This window comes from Chinchilla lanigera, unplaced genomic scaffold (assembly GCF_000276665.1).
Source record: "Chinchilla lanigera isolate Chin_1 unplaced genomic scaffold, ChiLan1.0 scaffold00002, whole genome shotgun sequence".
Taxonomy (NCBI): Eukaryota; Metazoa; Chordata; class Mammalia; order Rodentia; family Chinchillidae; genus Chinchilla; species Chinchilla lanigera.
Window position 1 is genome coordinate 51181845 of NW_004955403.1, and position 20958 is coordinate 51202802.

Consider the following 20958-nt stretch of genomic DNA (forward strand, 5'->3'; position numbering starts at 1 on the left):
ACACTGGAAGCGTTTAACTTTCTTTTTAACTTTTAAAGGGGCTCACAGGTAAGAGTTTACCTTAAGTCTCAGAGGAGACTTTGTACTTAGGCTTTTTGGCAATGCTGAAACTGTTACGGCCTTTGCATCTATTAGAGATGGAGTAAACACATCTTACATTGTGAAATGCACATGGGTGGAATGTTACGGTTTACATTTAAAATGTTACCCAAAAGTCTTGTGTTCAGAGGTGCAGTTTGTAGAAAGGGTGGCTTTCTGGGGGCATGAGCTAGAAGGGGGTATTCTTGTCTCAGGCTCCTTCTTTCTCCTTCTGCTTCCTGGCTGCCATGGGGCTGGGCAGCATTCTTCCACCATGTTTCCATCTTGGAGCCAGCCAACTACACATTGATCCCTCAAAACTTGGAAGCCAAAATAAACCTCTCTTCTTTCACATTGTGGTTGTCAGGTATTTTGTCCCAGTGACAGGAAAGCAACTACTACAACACTGGAAAAGAATTCTAAAAATAAAAGTAGATCCTAGCTTAGAAAGAATAGGAACTGAGCTAGGCATGGTGGCATATACCTGTAATACCAGCTGAGGTATTAACCTTAGGAGGCTGAGACAGGAGAACTGCAAGTTCCAGGCCAACCTGGGTAATTTATAGAGACCCTGTCTCAAAATGTTAAAAAAGGTATGCACAGGATTAGTGAAGGGAGATGGGGCCAATAGGCCTGGGCATATAGCTCAGCATGGTCCTTGGGTTCAATAAAAGAAAAAAAAAAAAAGAAAAGAAAAAAGAATAGGAACTGAAAGTTTCATATCCCTTAATTTCATCCCTTCAAACAACTGAATTAAGTCAATATTATTGATACCATCTTAATGATGAAGAGCTAGCTAAGATCACAAAGCTAGTGACAGACCTAACTTGTACTTGGACCACAAGTTCTAAGTGTTTCCACTGACATATGAGGAATAAGAAAAAGTATCACAGGAATAAGAAAAAGTATCACAGCAAAATATTTAATGTGGAGAGGGTGGTTAGAAAAAAACTTCAAAAAAAGAGAAAAATTCAGAATCTCTGAAATGAAAGTAACAGAGTTTCCTAATCATCTGCTCTAAGTTCTCCCTAATACTATATTCCTGCTATGGTGCTATCTAATTCCTGCTACAGAGAATAGAGCTTAGAATAGACAAAGAAGGGAGTATATTCAATCAGTCAAGACAGTCATTTCCATACACCGGGGATATTATACTCTTGCATATTTTAACACTTTTAAAATACGGTATTTCCTAATGATAAAACTACAAATTGCCTTACTTAGTTTCAGGGTTATTTATGCTCATCAGACTTCTAGCTTCCATTAAAAAAATAATACAGTATTTGGATAAGGGGATTTTGATCTCAAAAATGAATCACAGAACTAAATGGAACAGCTAAAATAATGAAGGTCTAGAAAAACACTGTTTAATAAAAATACACTGCACACCATGTACATAATTTTAAAATTTCTAATGGCCAAATTAAAGAAAAATAAAAAGGAACAGGTGAAATTAATTTTAATTCTTTAACTCAATATGTCGATATCATTTCAACACATAATCAATATAAAAATATTAAAGAGACATTTTATATTACTTTCTTACACTGTCTTAAAAATCTGATGTGACCCTTACAGTGCATTTCATTTCAAATGCTAAATTTTCATCTAAAATAACCTGGTCTAAATCTGATTCCATAAAATTTTTTTTTTTTTTTAAATTTTTTTTTTTGGTTTTTCTCCGGTACCAGGAACCGAACTCATGACCTTGCGCATGCCAGGCAGGCGCTTTTGCCACTGAGCTAAATCCCCAGCCCCTGATTCCATAAAATTTAGTTGAAAAAGATCCACATACTTACACAAGTTCTTCTAAACATATTTAAAATTTTCTCAGTAAGTGAATAAGCTTTGTTTTTGCTGGGGAATCAACCCAGGGCCTTAAGTATGCTAAGCATCTACTATCCCACTGAGCTACGTCCCCAGTCCCAAGTATTAGCCTTTACACTTTAATTTTAATCAGTAAAGTCTTTGTGCACAGAATCAGGCAGAGTTCCTACAACCACATGCAAAAAGAACAAGGCAAAGATTTCTTAGACCCAGACACACAAAGCACCATACAAATTTAATAAATCAGCCTTAATTAAAATTTAAAACTTTGGTCTTCAAAAGAGACTCCTAGCCAGGTGTGGTGGCACATACCTGTAGCCCCAGCACTCTGGGAAGCTGAGACAGGAGGTCTACAAGTTTGAGCCTAGGATGGGCAATTCAGAGACTTATTGAGATCTTCAAAAAAAAAGATACTCCTAGGAAAATGAGAGATCACCCACAAATTGGAAAGTATTTTTAAGATATTTATCTGACAGAAAACTTGAATACAGAAAAAAAAAAAACCAACCCTCTTACAACTTACTAAAAGCACAAACAGGGGCTGGGGATTTAGCTCAGCGGCAAAAGCGCCTGCCTGGCAAGCGCAAGGTCGTGAGTTCAGTTCCCAGTACCGGAGAAAAACAAAAACAAAAAAAAAACCAAAAAATAAAAAAATAAAAAAATAAAAGCACAAACAATGCAATAGCAGTGAGCAAAACACTTGACCAGGCACACACTGAAACACTGAAGAGGAGACATGGATAGCAAATGAGATGATGCTCAACATTAATCCTTGGGAATGCAAACCAAAATCATAGTAAGATATCACTGCACTCTGATTAAAAAGAGTAACAAGTACAGACAGGGATGCTGAGCAATCAGAAATCTCACACACTACTGGCACAATACTTTTAAGATTCATCCTGGTTGTTACATGTATTGGTGTTCAATGTCAACTGCTTAGAGGTATTCCATTGTAAGGAAATACCCTAATTTGCTTATCTATTACAATGTTACAGACATTTGGGCTGTTTCCAGTTATTGATGATTATGAATCAAGCTGCTGTAAACATTTACATATAGGTTTTTAAAGGGGCATACAGTTTCATTTCCCCTCCGTAAGTATTTAAGAATGGAAGTTCTGGGTTACATGGTAAGTATATGTTTAACTTTATAAGAAACTACCAAACTGTTCCAAAGTGGAAATTTATCTTTGGCTTAAAAAGCCAGCATCAGTTTTTATTTCTGGCCTCCATGCCATAGCATCCAATATCCCCTTTCACCTAGGCATAAAGCATTCGTTGAAACTTTGTCTCTGACGTATTATTAAGCATGAACAAAATGCTAAATTCTTTGGGCCTCAAATTTCTCATCTGACAAATGAAGAGACTTCTCATCACTCAACTGATGTACTCGGTTGACCCAAACCTCTTAGACTTTTATATAACCTGTTGTCTAAACAGTCTGTGCCACTGTGTTTTTACAACTGATTTTTTGAAAATGTAAGAAATTATACAATGTATACGCTGGGAAAACTAGATCATCTAATTTAAACCTTTTAAAAATGAGGAATTTAGTTCTTCCCCAGCTTGTGAAGTGTCCTTTGCCCAGACACCTAAGTATAAAACATTCACTGCCACCAGTAACTGTGGCTCATCAGAAGACATTTAGGGTGCAATCTGTTGAGAATCCCTGACTTATTCCACACCATCCTGAGTTACTAGTCTCTACTTAGCCAAACTGCCTAATTTGGAACTGTTCCCCCACTAAAATTTTGGGCCAACCCCTCTAACATTCAGATAGTTCCATAAATGTATTTCAATTTTATTTGGTAATTTTTCACTTCTGTCCACACTGTATCGTGATTCTAGCTGGCAAAGAGCTGTTAAATGTGCCAGTCATACTGTCACACGGGACTACACAGCTGGATAAAGCAGAGGGATAATTTTCCTTTTGTGCAGAAAATCCAGTGCACGCATGATGAACACAGAAAAATCACTCTGTGGCTGGGAAGTAACTGACATTTACAGGCTGCTCCTCATGCTTATCCTCTGCCTTGCAATTCCATGAAAATTAGTAGCAAAGCAGGAGGACATACAAAGCAAAATCTCCTCAGCAGAAGCACAGGAAGGGTGGGAATGTTGATAGTAAACAATTAAGAGTGAGGAAGGAAGGAAGATAGGTTGGGGTTGGCTTGGAAACCAACATTGTTGGCTATCTGGCACCAGCATTTGATAAATGTGAAAAAGTAATTATAGTTGATGAAAAAAGTTCACTATGTATGTGACTTGTTTGTATAGCCCCCCCCAAAACAATTATATACATGTTTAAAAAAGTAAGACATACACCAAGCTAGTCGAAGTAGTCATTTTGATGGAGAGGATAGCTGACCACACTGGAACTCTTTTTATTTTAGATACTTCTATATGCTTGACTACTACATTAAACAGATTTTACTTTTGCACTAAGTAATCATTCCCACAGAAGTTTCTATTGGCAATCCAAAATTTAAAGACAAAGGAATTTATGAATTTATACACTGCTGAAAATTTGCAGGAATGACAAAGTGCAGGAAAGAAGTAAAATAGTTAACTCAGTGGTAAAACGTGTGACCAAAGGATCAGGACCAATGAAGGAAACTCATTAGTCTAATATTAATTCAAGTATAAGCCAGAAAGATGAAAGTGTTCTAGTTAGGGGCAAGATGCCCAGATATAATACGTATCAGCAAGAAGAGTTGCTAATTTCAACTTTTGAATGAATACACTTCTGAGTAGATCAGAGGAAAAACTAAAACCCCATCAGTGACTTCAAAGTTTCAAGAAATGAATTTAGAGTTTTTGATTAAGAGAAAAAGTTTCTACAAACAGCTATCATTTATTGAGCATTTAACTCATTCTGGGTTTGGCACATAAATTTACCTAAGGACAATAACCAAGCTTACTGATAATGTTTTAGTGATTAGAAAAGCCTATTATGGGTTGTGTCTAGATGTTTCCTCACAGCCTCATCCTGTCATAGGTGGAGCTCCTTCAGAGGTGGCTAGATCTAGAATCAGTGATGCTGGGATTAAGGGTATGTGATTACTAAATTAGTCCACTGATTGGGTTGGCATAATTCTGAGTGTGGATAATGGGAAGGCCCTTCCTGGGTGTGAGTGGTACCTGTTGAAGGGTGTGCAGCCTGGGTATAATATAAGGGACAGAAAGAGGGCTGCTTTGCTTCTTGCTGCTTGCTTCCTCACTACTTTGCTGCTTTGCTGCCTTCTGCTTCCCATGAACTATTTTTCCTCTGTAATGACCCTCTGTCATGCCACCCTGCCTTGGTGCTAGCCAACTATGAACTGAAATCTCCACAAACTGTGAGCTAAATAAACCTTTCCTCCTTTAACTTTGGGTATTGGGTATTTTGTCTCAGCAATGTAAAAAGTCACTAAGACAGAGCTTTTCAAGTCAAGGGTCAGTAAAGAACAGAACTTTTGGGGCTGGGGATTTAGCTCAACAGCAAAAGCGCCTGCCTGGCAAGCGCAAGGTCGTGAGTTCGGTTCCCGGTACCGGAGAAAAACCAAAAAAAAAAAAAAAAAGAACAGAACTTTTAGTAGAGACCTTGGGAGAGAATTGAAGCAGCAGCTTCTTTACTGATTAACTCTGATTAGTAAAGGGAAAAAGGAAAATAAAAATTACTGGAAAGAGTAGTTAAATTTTGATCTTCAGTTTGTCATGGTTCATGATGAAATAGTTCTCTGAAAATCTTTGTTATGGAATATGAACAAAGAAATTATTTCCACGATACCCACTTAGAGTTTTTATAGTACAGTCCTAAAGCTATGCTCCTGGGAGAAAATGCCAATAGATTTGATGTACTTTGAGAACTTTTACATGACTACTTCAACCAAGACAAAAGATACATTAGAAAGTATTTATAAAACCAGGACAAGAAATTGATGTCCTTAATATATAAAGAGCTCTAACAAATGACCAAGACAGATTCCAATAACAAAAAAAAAAAAAACAAAAAACAAAAACAGGGCAAAACACAAACCAGTAATGCATGAAATATAAAGAGATAAAAATACATATGCAAAGATAAAATAAAAATACAGATTTGGTAGAAATAAATGCAAAAATAAAACTACACCGAGATTAAATGTTCAGTCTCTCCACTGGTAAAGAATATAAAAATTAATTAAAAACTAAAAACAAAACAAAAGAAACCAATCCCAAAGCAGAAGAAGGCACTTCTTACAAACAATATTGAATCATAATTTAAAATGTGTTTGCACAGTCTTCAAACTAGCAATTCTACTTGAGAACTCACACTAAGCAAATTAACTAGATGGGTACAAAAAGCCTAAGAACACAGTATGCACTCCCTAGCATTGTGTAGGCTAAGGAAACAAACCAAACTATTCAAGAGGAGACTGAGTTCACACAATGTTATACTAATTCTTCTTTTGATTATATGGCTCTTTACAAAATATTTTGTAAAATCAGTAAAGTCATATTTTTTCCCATCTCAGATTCCAAAGTTTTTCACTGTGTAAAATATAGGTCTTTCTATTGTCCTAGATTTCCAAAAGGAATTTATTGGCTCTATGTGTTCAAACTTCTTACTTTAAACTCATACATTTTCTTGAAACTTTCCTGAAAAAAAATTCTTGCACTGTAAACTGGGCAAACCACTAAGTCTTGTGTGACAGCCCAGCAGTGGTGGCTTGACTTTAACTTTCTATGGTTTCCCCCCTAAAATATTTAGCAAATCTGGCCCTGCCCCACTTATAAAGATCTGCTGTTCCAACGAAATACAAATCTTTCAGATGTTCATAAGGCACATATAAGGAAAATATTGACATTTTCAAGTAATAAATTAGGAGCATCCTAAGGGGCAGAAGCAGGTCCACCTTTGTATACACTGCTGCAGAGCACTACAAAGCAAAAAAAAACAAAACAGGCCACACTTGCCTCCTACTGCAGAAACAATACCTCAGTTGCCAACTCCTTTTGAAGCTCTCCTGCCATGAATAAGACAAAACTCTCTTATTCAGACATATTTGTCAACCAAAAACTATTTATTTGTCCCTTTATTTATTGTGCTGGGTCTCATGCACGTTAGGCAAGTGCTCTATCACTGAGCTACACCCCTCCCCCAAAGCACTTTTTAAGGCCAGCTGGGACTTTACTTGTTGAAAAAAGTTTCATACTCATCTTTTACCACCCCAATCTTAGTGATCCCCCTTACCTTTATCATAGTCTATCACCACAATGCTATGTCTCTAGGTTATTAACCAGTGAGTTAGTAATAAGTAAGATCTACGTCTTACTCACCTTTAGGATATCGCATAGCACTGAAGATGTTTTGTGTAAGACAAACATTTAATATCATTTGTTGAATTGTATAACCAAATAATGGAATTTTGTTGTTGCTTTTCTTTATCTGTTACAGTTATCATATGTTGTTTATCAGTGGCTCCTTCCTATTGATCTACATAGCTTGAATTAAATAACCTTAAAAATAAACAAGTCACCAACTAGAGCTCTGGGCCCCTTCATTTCTATAGTGATTTGGGGGGGGGGGCGTTGTATGGTAATTATGTTTATTTTAACAGACTGATTTGTTTATATTTCTTGGCTTTATCAGGCCTGTCTCTGAAGCACAGAGAAACTATTTCTGGCTGTTCTGTTTCCCAAGGAAACCTTGCAATTTCTTTTAAGGTCACAGAATTCTATTACTTCCATGAGTCTACTTTGTGCCACCTAAGACTTTAAGTTATAAAACCCATTGTTTACTCAAAAGACTAGAAATGGCATACAAGATATAATTAACTGCCTAAGACAAACAAACCGAAATAGATCTTCCTCTCAGAAAATAACCTATTGTTGGGCCATGTAAAATAATCTCACTGCACTAATGACTACAACATTTTGGACCAAAAAAGCAGCTAGCTATAACAGTAAATTAAAATATATGAAAATTTCAAGCCAAAAGCATTACAGTGACAGCTTGAGTTCAAAGAGCATGTTCAGTCACACCAGAAATAGAACAGAGATGTCTTCCACCACCACCCCTATTCTAAACTGTTCTGCATGCCTGAGCCAGGGCAATTATACCACAGAAAGAATTAAGTTTGAGAAAATTACCTGTAAAGTTATATTCCTAGAAAACCCATCTGGAAAACCTACTAAAAATGAAATTCAACATGGGGCTAGGTTAAGAATGCAAGAAATAAATAGGGTTTTATATATAAACTACATGGGGAAAGATTCTAGTACAGTAACAAGAAGATAAAGTTACTTAGTTACACATTTAACAGGAAATGGCTATTATCCATGCTGAGTTCAAAATGACTCAGAGACATTAAAACATGTTTTAAGTAAAGAAAAAGACATTGCTTGCTCTTAAACTCAAAGACACATGGAAAGAAATTACTAAGTTCTCTCCTTAGATTTTGTATGTTTAAGGTATGGATGTGTGTGTGGGGGGGGGTACTGGGAATAGAACTCACAACCTCATGTTTGCCAGGCAGGCACTGTTCAGGTATTGATTTTATCAGGCATGGTGGTACAGGCCTGCAATTCTAGCATTCTGGGAGGCTGAGGCAGGAGAATTACAAATTTAAGCTCACTTGGGCAATTTAGTGAGACCTAGTCTCCAAAAAAACCAAACAAAAACAAAAACAAAAGGGCTGGGGATGCAAATCTGTGCAAAGGCCCTAGATTCTATCTTCTGTACCTCCTCGAATGTCCCCCAAAAGTCGCATGGTTCAGAGCCGGGGCTTCTGGAAGGTGACTAGATCATGGGATGCTATTCTCATCACTGGATTCATCTACTAGCGAGTTCAGCAGCTGAATAGGCTGTTGGGTGGAGGTGGGAGGTGGGCTGCTGGTCACCTGGAAGGTGCATTCTTATTTCTTCTCCCTTCTCCCTGCTTCCTGGCCACCATGGGATGAGCAGCTTTCCTCCAATAGGCCCTTCCACCATGCCATTTCTGACTTAGAGCCAGAGCCAAAATAAACCTCTCCTCTTTTAAACTGTGAGTGCCGGTATTTTGTCCCAGCATCTGAGACATGTAAGTTTCCTGCAGGTTTCAATTGGACTATGTGTGTCAGGCACCAGAAGTGGAGTTAGCACTACACTGTGCCCTTCCCCACACAGCACTCCCTTGTTTCCTATCCAGTCTATGCTCCAGCAAGGCACAATCCAGCATGAAAAATACCGCATCTTAATGTTAATGGTTTACAATATCATGGAGCCATACTGCTAGCTGTGTAGGGCCATGGGTTGGACATACCAGGCACAGCCTATGAATTAATTTATATGAGAAGACCAGGAAGGGCAAATCTACAGAAACTGAAAGCAGATTAGTGGTTGCCTGGGCTTGGAGGTAGTAATGGAGATTGAATGCTAATGGTCAGGAGAAATCGTTTTGGAGATGGAAATGCTCTAAAGCTAGAATGTGATAATTTTCGTATAATTTCAAGTTTACTAAAACTCAGTGCATTGACCCTTTAAATGCACTCATTTTACAGTATATAAATTATACTCAATAAAGTTATAGAGGGGAAAACGCTGGGCAGAGTGGTACATGTCTGTAATCCCAGAACTCTGGGAGGCTGAGGTTGGAGGATTGTTAAGTTGGAGTCTAGCCTGGGCATCTTAATGAAACCCTGTCTCAAAACAAAATATAAAATTGGGGGAAGGATATAGCTCAGTGTAAAGGTCCTGGGTTCAATCCCGAGAATCATTAAATAAATAAATAAGCATAGTAATGCTGTCTTTTACATTATTTTTTGTTTTTGTTTTCATTTCTTGAGACAGGGTCTCACTATATAGTTCAAGTTAGCTTTGAATTTGTGGCAATCCTCTTGCCTCAGCCTCCCAAGTGGTAAGATTACAGGCATGTGCCACCAAGCCCAGCTATGTCTTCTACATTATAAAGCTACAGCTTTATACTTCTATTTCCATGTGCTGGAAAAAAAAATATGAGAAGGAAGACTTATACTAGAATATCTAATATGCTTATCCTTATTTTAACAGAAAAAAATTATAAACGTACTATATTTAGGAAAAGAACATCTTTGCTTAAGCCACAAATCTGAGAAAGAGATTACGCAAGACATTTTATAAAGCCCTATCCCTTCATAAACATGAGTGATGAAAAAGAAACCTACTTAAGGGTAAAAGACATTAGTTTTACAATTCCTATTAAAGAATCTCTTTCTGGAACATCATCTGTCTGATTATCCATCCTTTAGAGAGCTGAAGTTCATTCACTTGTTCTTTCAATAAACTTAAGTATTTTTGGACTTTAAGGCACCTCAAATATACAGTCAAAGGCAATTTAAATCTTTTCTCAGAATAAATTCTTAGTCTTGATTACTAAAGGCCTTGAGGTTTTTAATTACTTTTTCTACAGTATTCCCTCCCCCAGTTCCTGTCCTTTCTGTTCCTATTCTGGCTTTTCTCTTGTGCGCTGCAAATTCTGGCATCTATCCCTTTTTTAGTCAACTTCTAGCTTCATCTCAATAGTCAGCCCTTTGCTGGGGGAATTTGCCCTGCTATTTACCCGACTTGGCCAGCTCCTCGATCCCACAATTCTACCACCCTCTACCACTCCACTTCCACACATCACTATTTTCCAAGCAACACTACAGGTCTTTTACAGAATTCCTTTTAAAGATTCCTTATAGCCCCATACTTACAAGCAAAGAAATTCACTTCCTTTTCTGGTAAATTCACCACATCCATAATCACTACTATGAGTACATTTGACTATCTATGACAAAAGTAGATGGAGAGGGTATGAGGAGAGTGAAAAAATAAAGCTACATTAGTGAGACAAATAGTGAGAGCAAACAGCATTGTTGGCAAGGGTGGGGAAACGTTTTCTCACACTACTGGTACAGTGGAAATTCAGTGGGCACTTGGCCTTACCTGTTAACCCGCTCCCCCTGCCATTACTGGGGACTGAACCTAGCCACATGCATGTTAAGCAAGTTGCTATACCACTGAGCTATACCCCCAGTCTTTTATTTTCAGACAGGATCAGGCTAAGTTGCCCAGGCTAGCTTCGAACTTGTGATCCTTTTGCCTCCGCCTCCCAAGTACCCGGGAGTACATGTAGCTCAGTTATCTTAAAATTTAAAGCTGGCATATTGTTGGATACAGTTAAATCCATTTTCTACCATTATATTACAAAAATACTTGAGCGAATACCCCCAACAATATCTCTACATCATGACATTCACTGTATTATTTGAATTGTACAGTAAACTCACTAAACTTTATGTTCCAAACAGGCAAGAGATAAATCTGTTTTGTTCACTGCAATATACCCAGTTCCTTGAGCAATGTCAAGCACAGAGGAGGTGCTCAATAAGATTTGTTGAGTGAATAAATGACTGATAGAGCACTGGGAGCTGGTTTATCCCTGAATCTCCACTGATGCTTAGCAAGCCAAGAGGGAATTTTTCATTTGGAGGGGCTAGGTTTTACTGAGTTCATTGGCCATTATGTATTACCAGGTGTTATGAGCTGTTTGTCAAATGCGTGCTGCTGATCACCAGAGCAAATGGCAGAGGGATTTGAATACTTAGCACAAACCAGTAACAAAACAAATGTGCTGCTATGTTTGAAGCAAGTGTCATGCTTGTATTAGTGGAAAAGGATTCTGGCTTTGCTGAGTAACCACACATAGGCCAGACCTTTTCTCTTCAATTCAACTATTATTACTGAAAAAAAATCTGTCACTACTATACTTTTTATGTTTGTTTTGTTTTGGTAAATATAAAAGAATCTCCAGAGTAATAATGTAAGACTCTGAAATGCCCAACAGTAAAATATCCATTTTTGCCACAAGACTCTACAAGTTATGTAACTTGGCCTGACGTGATATGCAGCTTTTCAGTGATGGAGGAAATCATGAAAGAAAAACACTGGTCACACTGAGGATGTGATAAAATATGACCTTTCAAAGGCTTGAAATGACATTGCATCATAAAGACACATGAGGGCACTCTAATCAACTAGCAAGGAGAAAGGCAGAAAAGAGGGAAATCAGGATGACATTTTAACAATCATACTGCATCAAGGACTGGTAAAAATCTGAATGCTTGTAATTTATTGCAAGAGATTTTCTGTTTTTGATCCAAGTTCTAGAAAGCCAAAAGAATTGTGCAGCTCTGTAAGCTGGAGAGAAATAATACAACACCCTCAGACGCAGGGTGATGACTAATCACATCCCTTTTTAATAATTTATTAAACTGACCTTGGGGCTGGATTTACCCCTTTCAGGCAAAGGTCTTCTGGATAATCTACAACTGCACTTGATGTTCTCCTTGTGCTCCACTGGGAGTAGACTATAAATTTGTTTCTTTGCTCCATCTGTTTTCCCAGGAGTACACTAATGGTGGGTTAAAAATTTGCACCTGTAGAAATGCAACAGCACTGGCAGGAAGGAGCACACACAATTGAACAATATATTTCATGGCCTTCTCAAGTTTTTAAATTTGTACATACAGCTATAGCATAAAATTTCCTCCATCAAATCAATAAATGTAGTATAGTACAGACTTAAATGACTTTTTCCAGGCCTTTAACAGGAGCAACAATAGCTCTGCGAAGAGCCCCAGACACTGAGGCAATCAGTCTCATTCACAAAGGATTATCATTAATCTTAAAGTCACGTGCCAATTTGTGCTTCAGCAAAATTATACATAATTCCATTGTCACAGATCTTTGGGGTCAGATGTTAATACTTAAAATGGAAACTTTGAAAGCCAAGGGTATACTGTGGTTGCATAGTGGAACTTTGTTGACCGGCTAAGCTAGAAGGTTTTCTCCACCTCTGAAACTCTCTAGGAAGTACACATGCTGCTTTCTTAACCTTCTTACTATTTTGTTCACTTTAATCTTCATATATTTGAATGACTAGAGTTCTGGCCACGAAGTTGGAAACTTACTGTCAAGTGTACTTAGTACTTTTGGTCCATGATGTTTTCAACTCTATATTTTCTTTCCTAAACTGTGCTGGCCATCAGGGCATATCCTTTAGGCTCAATCTATATACATACCCAGCCATGATGTAAAGTGTGTTAATTTAGAAGAGACATCTCCAATTTTCTTGTTTGTAAAATGGTTCTAATTGGAAATACCAAATGAACTTTCTTGCCTGAATACTGTCAAATAAAGCTGCCCAAATACTGCATATTATAAATATAGGCAGTCATTAAAATCATTTGAGTTGGTATCTAAGAAGGATCTAATCAATTACTTCATTTGACAGTCATTGTCTTTGTATGGGACTGGATGGGTGTGTGAAAAGCCACCAAGAAAATGATGTGCAAGTTAAAGAACTATACACGATATCATGGAAGCTAAATTTGGGTAGTATAAAAATGTCTAATTTTAGCCAGGCATAGTGGTGCACACCTGTAATAATCCCAGCACTCAGGATGCTGAGGCAAGAGGATCACTGCAAGTTTGAGGCCAGCCTAGGCTACAACAGTGAGTTCAAGGTCAGTCTGAACTATATAGTGAGACCTTGTCTCAAAAAGCAAAAAAAAAAAACCCAAAATAAATAGTTATGGTTTGTGTTTAGGCGTCCCCCCAAAGTTTCATGCAGTCATGGGGTGGGCTTCTAGAGTTTTTGACTGATTCATGGTCCAGTGCTGGGATTATAGGTCCAAGTGCTACATCTATCCTAGGGCAGGTAGCCGGCATACAATATAAGGGAGGGAAAGAGGCTTACTTACTACTACTCCTTCCTTTCTGCTCTTGTTGCTTTTGCTGTTTTCTGCCACCATGAACTGTTGCCCTCTGCCATGTGCCACTCTTTCTTGGAGCCAGACGAGTAAGGACTGAAACCTCCACAACTGTGAGCTAAATAAAGCTTTCCTCCCTTAATTTTGTGTGTCAGGTATTTTGTCCCAGCAATGAGAGAAAAGTAAACAAGACATAAATAAAAGTCTAATTTTGCCCAATTGGTATGCTTTGACATGGAGGCCACTAAATTGTGAGGTTTCCAAATTTGATTCTGTTTTTACCAGTAACACTACTTTTTGGCAAATCACCCTTTTTAAGATCTTAATTGAACCAAACACAAACTTAAAGCTAATTTTAGAGATAGCCTTGAATACAATTTCTCTATGCATTCTACCTTCCTTTCTTGAAGACACACCCTAACACTTGTGAGGCCTTGGGCAGTGTACTAGAGTCCTTGCCATCACTAAGCAACAGACTTCAATCAGGGAAACTTGGGCTCAGATAGAGACTATCACTTTTCATCTGTGTAACTATTTAATCCGTGTAACCTCCCCAAAGTACACATCTTTTATCTGTCAAATGAGACTATCACTACACAGGGCAGGCTGGCCTTGAACTCAACTGCTCAATAATAGGGTATTAATTCACAGAAACCTTGAAGAAGTGCTAAACAGAGACCTGAAATATATGAAGACATTAGCCAGGCCCCCCAAAAATGTGGCAGATAATAAGAACATATTCAAGAACAGGGTGAGTTTCAAGGAATTGGATGGAAGTTGGGCTACATATGTTTGATAGATGACTGGAATGGGATAAAGGCTTGGCATCTGTGTCTTCATATTGTGTCTGTTCCTTCTGCTGCCTCTTAACCTTTAGGCCAGATTCTGCGCAGCTCTGTATACAGACATGTTGATTGCCTATTGGAATTGGTACGGATCTTTTCTTTCTCTTTGTCTACCACTATCTCTATGCTCCTTCAGTAGCTACAATAGCTGAGTATCTCAAGTCCTTCAGTCACATCATAAGGCCCAGACTGAATCACAAGGCCAGGATGTTTGCCCAGAATGATGGCACAAGATACAAATGAAATTCAGGAATTCAGGCCTATGGAACATTACCAGACTTTAGCCTTTAGCCTTTAACAAATGAATAAAAGGTTGCTGTTTCCTTCGTTATGGAAGTGGCCTGATTCCTCTTTTTTAATCAGGTGAACCCTGGAATTAAAGTCTTGCCCCTCTGTGTGTTTGCAATACTTGGCTTGGTCTCCTTTCCAATCATGACCGATAACAAGAATTCTGCATTATAGATCACTCATCTTTAAATACCAAATAGCTTTTATTTTTATTTTTTTATCTTTTTGAGACAGGGTCTCACCATGCAGTTCAGGCTGGTCTTAAACTCACTTTGTAGCCCAGGTTGGCCTCGAACTCACAATGATCCTCCTGCCTCAACCTCCTGAGTGCTGGGATTACAGGCGTGGGCCACCATGCCCAGCCCAAATGGATTTTAATATATAACAGATGGACTGAAAGTAAAGAATGAGGGAGCATCACCAGAACATTTCCTTTTCTTCTGGGGCATCTTCTGATTGTTTTTTTTGTTTTGTTTTGTTGAGAAGGGTCTTGCTATACAGTCCAGGTGGGGTTGGAACTCGGGCAGGAATCTCCTCCCTGAGCCTCTGGCATCCTCCACCCTGCCCAACTCATCTTTTGAATTTTCAATTCGTTTTTGTGAATCTTAAAGGAAAAGTAATTTTCTTTTTTTCACCTTCCATTTTTTCACATTTCTAAATAAATTAAGCAGGAGGATTTCATGAGCAAAGTATATGTAAAATAAACTCTGATATCATCACAAGTGTTATTGAAAAAACTTGAAAAAACTTGAAAAAACTTCCATACGTTCCTGCTTCCTTTAACTGGGCATACCAAACAAGATTTTTTTTTTCTTTATTGAAGACATAGGGTCGTGTTCCAACTTTTAAGGTGCCACGCTCTTTTGATCCTATAAGCTGAACTCCCTTCATGGAAGGCCCTATCTTTTCTTTTTGATACTGGAGATTGAACCTAGGGCCTCATGTATACTAAAGCAAGCACTCTATCACTGAGCTACATACATAGGGCCCTACTTATCCTTAGCAGTTCAAGTATTACCTTTCCAAGAAGCTCTCCTGACTTCTCTAATCATCTGTAGTCTCAGTTCCCAAAATCCTGAAATATCTTTCTAATTTTGGCTAGCTTTTCTGTCTTCTTCTCCAGACTGCTGTTTCTCTGGGGCAATGGCTATAACTTTCAATTCTGCATTGGATGTTTAGCACACAGACCCTGAGGCAAACTGATATTGTCAAAAGTTCATTGACCTGCATCCTTCCTGTTATAAATGACTTAAGTGGAGTGTTTTAGAAGTAGGTGTCAATGCCTTAACCTTATGTGTGTTGTCAGGCCCCAAGGGCCTCTTCCATCCTTGTCAAGGGGAGAGCTAACTTTCTCTCCTTTCATACACTGCAGTGTTTTACAATTGAATCTACTTTTAATACTTTCTCTGACTTCTCAAAAAACACCAGTGATTATCAAGTGGGGTGGGTGAGTTGTGGGCTTTGGAAAACGTATTGAAATAATTATATAAATAGGAAAAAGAAAAGAACCCTCATTTTTACATAGCAATTACAGAAATTAAAGCTTGGCAATAACTTGGCTGCAAAAATACGGATTTTCAAAGGTTGAGGTGCAGAATTTCACACCTACTTTTCTATTCTCTTAAATATGCCACTAGTAATTCAATACGGTTGGGATAAATTAAGTTGTTAACTTAGTTTAGTGGGAATAAAATGGTTCAAAATAAAGGTCTGAAAAGCTTTCCTATAAGTGAAGTGTTTGGGATGCAAAGTCTTTCTTTTCCAAGAGTACCAGCATGTTCCATCCTGCCTGTCTCATGCGGTCCCTAAAGTCCTACAATGTTATGCTTTAACACTTTTCTCCGCCCATCCAAATCCTCGGTAGGGTTTAAGACTGCAATCCTTCAAGAGCACATCCTTGCCACGCTTTCTCTGAATTCTAAAGCTGTTGGGGTCTGCAGCAGGAAGTCTTCACAAGTGACCACATTATGCCCGTTATTTTCAACTCTTCGTTTGGATAGAATCCACTTTCTCAACAACCGCAGAGAAACAGGCTACTCAAGTGCTCCGTGAGTTTTGGCAAGTTTGTTAACAGCCTACTATAATACTCACGTGGAAGCTGAGAAATAAGACCAAGTTTAGTTCACAGAGCCTAACCTTAGCTCGCACGGGACGAAGACACGTGACAGCCAACCTCACGTTTGACTTTACAGAAACGCCAGAGTGATTAAGATCTCTGGGAAGTAGAGAGGGCTGTAGGGTGAGAGAGGAAAATCAAACCTCAGCCACAAAAAGCAGCTTTCCTCAGTCCAAGTCTCTGTCCAGTTCGCCAGCTGCCACCCTCTTTGCGACAGTTCCCTGCTCAAGGTGGAAACGACGAAGTCCGAAAGGCTATGGGATCACCTCTGCCCTCTGACCGACCACCGAGCACTTACCAGTTTCATGTTGGACGTTACGGTGTTTAATATCAGTCTCTCCACTTCTCAAACCCAGGATGCGTCTTCCGGTCCAATCTCCGCCGCCCGCCGCCAAGAGCTTCGCGGAACTTGGAGTTTTTCCTCCTCGCGCCCCTTCCCGAGGCATCATGGGAAGTGTAGTCTTACCCAGGCACTATGGGACCTGTGGTCGTCTTTTCCTTTCCTCCCTTTCCTTTCTGAACGCCTCCTTCCGTCAACTCAAATTTATCCCCGCCGCCAATTCATCCTCCCTCTCCACCCCAGCATGATATCATGTCCCCCATATGGAGCGGAGTCCCAGGGTATTCTGGGATGTGTAGTCCCCACGGCTCCGGCTCCCCCTTTTCCCTCCTCCCCGTGGGAAGGCAGCTACGCGCGTGCCCTGCCGGGAGTTGTAGTTCCTGATGATCTCTAGACGCTGACACCAGAGCTTTTACTCAAGGGAGCCAGAAACTACAACTCCCAGGGACGCCTGGCTGCAGCAGGTGGGAGCGGGGCTGTTGATATCAATATGGCGGTTGTCATCCAGACAAAGACAGTCAGTCTGATGTGATTGAGACAAGGGAGGTTTTCAGGGGAAGACTGGGAGATAGGGGCCTCCCCTCCCCCTTCTCCTCTTCCTGCGCCGGCCTCAAGCCCTCCCCAACCCCGCCCGTCGGGCGCCCCGCGCGGAAGACACCCCTCCCCCTCCTGCTTCCCTCCTCCCTACCTCAGCCCTTCGCACTGGGACGCTGGGGAGGGGGCTGTGCCGGGCGGAGAGAACTCAGCAAGGATTCTGAGGTGAGTCGTGCGGTTTGAAGCCGGACTACCTCAAGTCTCTTCTTTCTCTTTACTTAAAAAAACAATTGAGGGGTCTTGGGGAGAAAGTGAGTGGGAGCCAGGATGGGTCTTTTGAGCGGCCGGAGAGAGAGGAGGGAGGAAGCGCAGGGGTGGGGGGGCCTCGGCGGGGGTGACCCGGACGCGGGGTGTGGGGTGGGGCAGTTTGTCGGGGGCGTAGTGGAAAGGCGTCGACCGCTTCCCAACTCTTTTTGGTTCTGGTTTCCTCCACTATGGGCGGAAGGTTTAAATTCTGGAGGTGGGGTCTCCTGCGTGGAGTTTGGGAAACTGCGAGGTGGTTTTGAGGTGTGTCGGTTTGTTTGGGGCGTATAACTGTTTTAAACTGTGTGACGCTCCTCCTGTGCTGGGCTCGTCTTGGAGGAATGTGTGGAGATGGGAAGTTAGATAGTCAGAGTCCTGGCTTTTCCTGGGCCTGGGCTGGAGGCGTGCGCGTGTCCCGGCGCTGGACGTTTGGGCTGGAGACGTGGTGTGGGGTATCTGGGCTCAGCAACTCGTTTGTGTCCCATTGCCCGCTCGCGCTCCGGCACCCGCCTCCGTCCCCTCCCCTAGACAAATCTCCACCCCAAACTCCGGGCAGGAGGATTGTAGATGATGTGATGTGGAGACGGATCTTTGCATCCTGAAGTAGGCATAGGTGGGAAAGGAAAAGTGTTTCTTAATATTTTGTTCCGGAACCGTGTTTTGGTTACACGATTGGGGCCACTTTGAAAGGCGTCCTCCACCCACCTTTACCCCGAAACAGTAGGTAGAGGTATCTTGTCATTTTCGTGTTCAGTGGATAAATAATTACTTAAAATTCGGGGGCGTAGAGGGAGTGGTGGCTTGCGTGCACATCTGTGTCTTCTAAAGACACTGAATTTTTTTGTGTCCTGAGATAGGACGACTTATTTTTTGTAATAATAATAATAAACTGTTGGAAATTATTAGCGGGGAAGAGGGATTAGGGCGAAAGGCTCTGCTTATATTTTTCTTCTACCCCACCCTGTTCTCACATTTGCCTGAAAGCTCCTAAGGAAGAGTGAGGAAGCATTGGGTGAGTGAATAGAAGAATGCAGTTGGCAGTAAAGATACTACCCTATGTGAAGTTGAATTGTATAAAGTGCTGTTTTTGTTTAGTCTGAAGCTTTGGGGGAAAAAAACTCATGCGTCATATAGGGTAGAGTGATTTTTTTATTTTAACTCTAGGGTAGAGTGATTTGACTAGTTAATTTCTCTAGGATCCTGCAACTGTAGAAACCTTTGCCTTCTCTCTCCCTTCTCTCTTTTCTCTCGTATTTCCTTCCTTCCGTGGCAGAGGGTATTTCTCTCCCTGATGGATAAAATACCTTCTTTGCCTTTCTTTTTGGTTTGTACTAATATGGTTGTGCTTCTTATGGTTTTACTCTAAAATAGTGAAAAAGATCTGTGCTTGTTTTTGTTTTGCATTTATATCACAGGTAATTATTACAGGTAGTCGGTTCTGTCATGCTTTGCATTAAACTTGTTAAAATTGCACAAATAAATTGCTAGATTTAGCTGAATTTTAAGTCCGGAAAATTTGATTTTCTTTCAATTTTGAATTAAAGGGAAGAGGAGTGCAACATCTCTTGTTTCTCACAGTCTTTAATATTTAATAACATTACACCAGGAGAATTTAAGATCATATATTTTGTACTTCCTTCAATCTGAAATATAAGTTCTTTAATAACCTTTCTTATGTGACAGTTTTTAGTGTTGTGGACTTTTAAATGAAGGAATTGGCATAATTTCTATTTATACTGTTGAGGATTTAATGTATTTATGTATTTGGTTGAGAATTTACCAATTCTAAAATCTTCTACCTATCAGTGAGAATGTTTAGATTCTGTAAAAACTGAAAGTCACATAGATACGCTATATAATTTTATAGTAGGTTCTGTAACCTTTGATTTGAAATTTTTGCTGTTGCCCATTCACACAGATAAGGGGACTGTAAGCACGAGGTGGCATATATAGATTGACCTGAAAAACCATTTATGTGTTTTATAAATCCCAAGTTTAATATATAGAATATGTTATTCCAAAGCTGAGCATGTAGTTTTTAGATGTTGGGATTTCTACAATTACTTGTTTTAAGCTTGCATCTTAAACTGAAACATTACTTTGAAAAAGCTGGAGAAAAATCCTGTGTAAATGCATAGTAGAGTGTTTTTTTTATTTTCTGAAACACACTGTGATAGTTATTGAATTTAAAAATGTTTAACAATTATCTTAGAAATAAAATACTTGTTAAGAGCAGAAAAAATAGTGTTCAGCTCCCCTACCCTTTTTATTTTTATCTGTGGAAATGCAAAATATTTATTGGGAAAAATGTTCATTAAACTTTCTATTAGTTGGATCAAAATCATTATATGTGTACCAAATATATCCCTTCCATTCATTGGGCTGATTCTGTTGCATTTTAAGCACTGAGGCATTAAAATGATGTAAAGCCTTTACTGCAGGTTAAAGCATAAAGCACTCTCAGCATGTGGAAGTCATATGGCTTACGAAAAAGTAGAAAACCAGGGCATTGGTGCCTGTCCAGCTTTAAATTTCATCCCGTAACTGTAAAGACATTTATTTTAATGTGATCACTTCTAAAAATGTTGCCTTTATTATGGGAAGTTGAAAATCCAAACTATTTTAAACCAGTCTGTTGCTAGTTTTGTGTACAGCATATAGAGAACACTTTGTGGTCACAAATGTGCATCAAGGAAAGGCATCTTTACCTCTTTGTTGAATAAATGCCTTCAGTGAGGCTTTATTTTTACTGCTGGGCAGATTCAGTCTTGCAGGCCAAATCCTTAAAGCGTTAATACTAGAATCCTTATAACTCAATATTCAGAAGTTTTAAGATATATTGCAACAAATCTACCATTTCATTCTGGCAATTTTGGTGGCAACTGTTGA

The 20958-nt window shown here is 39.4% G+C and overlaps 2 protein-coding genes across 7 annotated transcripts in view; one reads left to right on the forward strand and one right to left on the reverse strand.

Annotated features, from left to right (window-relative positions):
• The window catches only part of Ints9 (integrator complex subunit 9), an 88013-nt gene extending 70427 nt beyond the window's left edge, over positions 1 to 17586 (reverse strand). Inside the window, exon 1 of the mRNA XM_005373781.2 lies at positions 17191 to 17586. Within this exon, the coding sequence (XP_005373838.1) occupies positions 17191 to 17199 (9 nt within the window). The 5' untranslated portion in view covers positions 17200 to 17586. The remainder of the gene's footprint in view (positions 1 to 17190) is intronic.
• Positions 17587 to 17702: 116 nt separating this feature from the next.
• Positions 17703 to 20958, forward strand: part of Hmbox1 (homeobox containing 1) — a 177703-nt gene continuing 174447 nt past the window's right edge. For all 6 annotated transcript variants that reach the window (XM_005373788.2, XM_005373783.2, XM_013514363.1 and 3 more), the window contains exon 1: positions 17703 to 17991. The gene's annotated coding sequence lies outside the window, so the exon portion shown is untranslated. The remainder of the gene's footprint in view (positions 17992 to 20958) is intronic.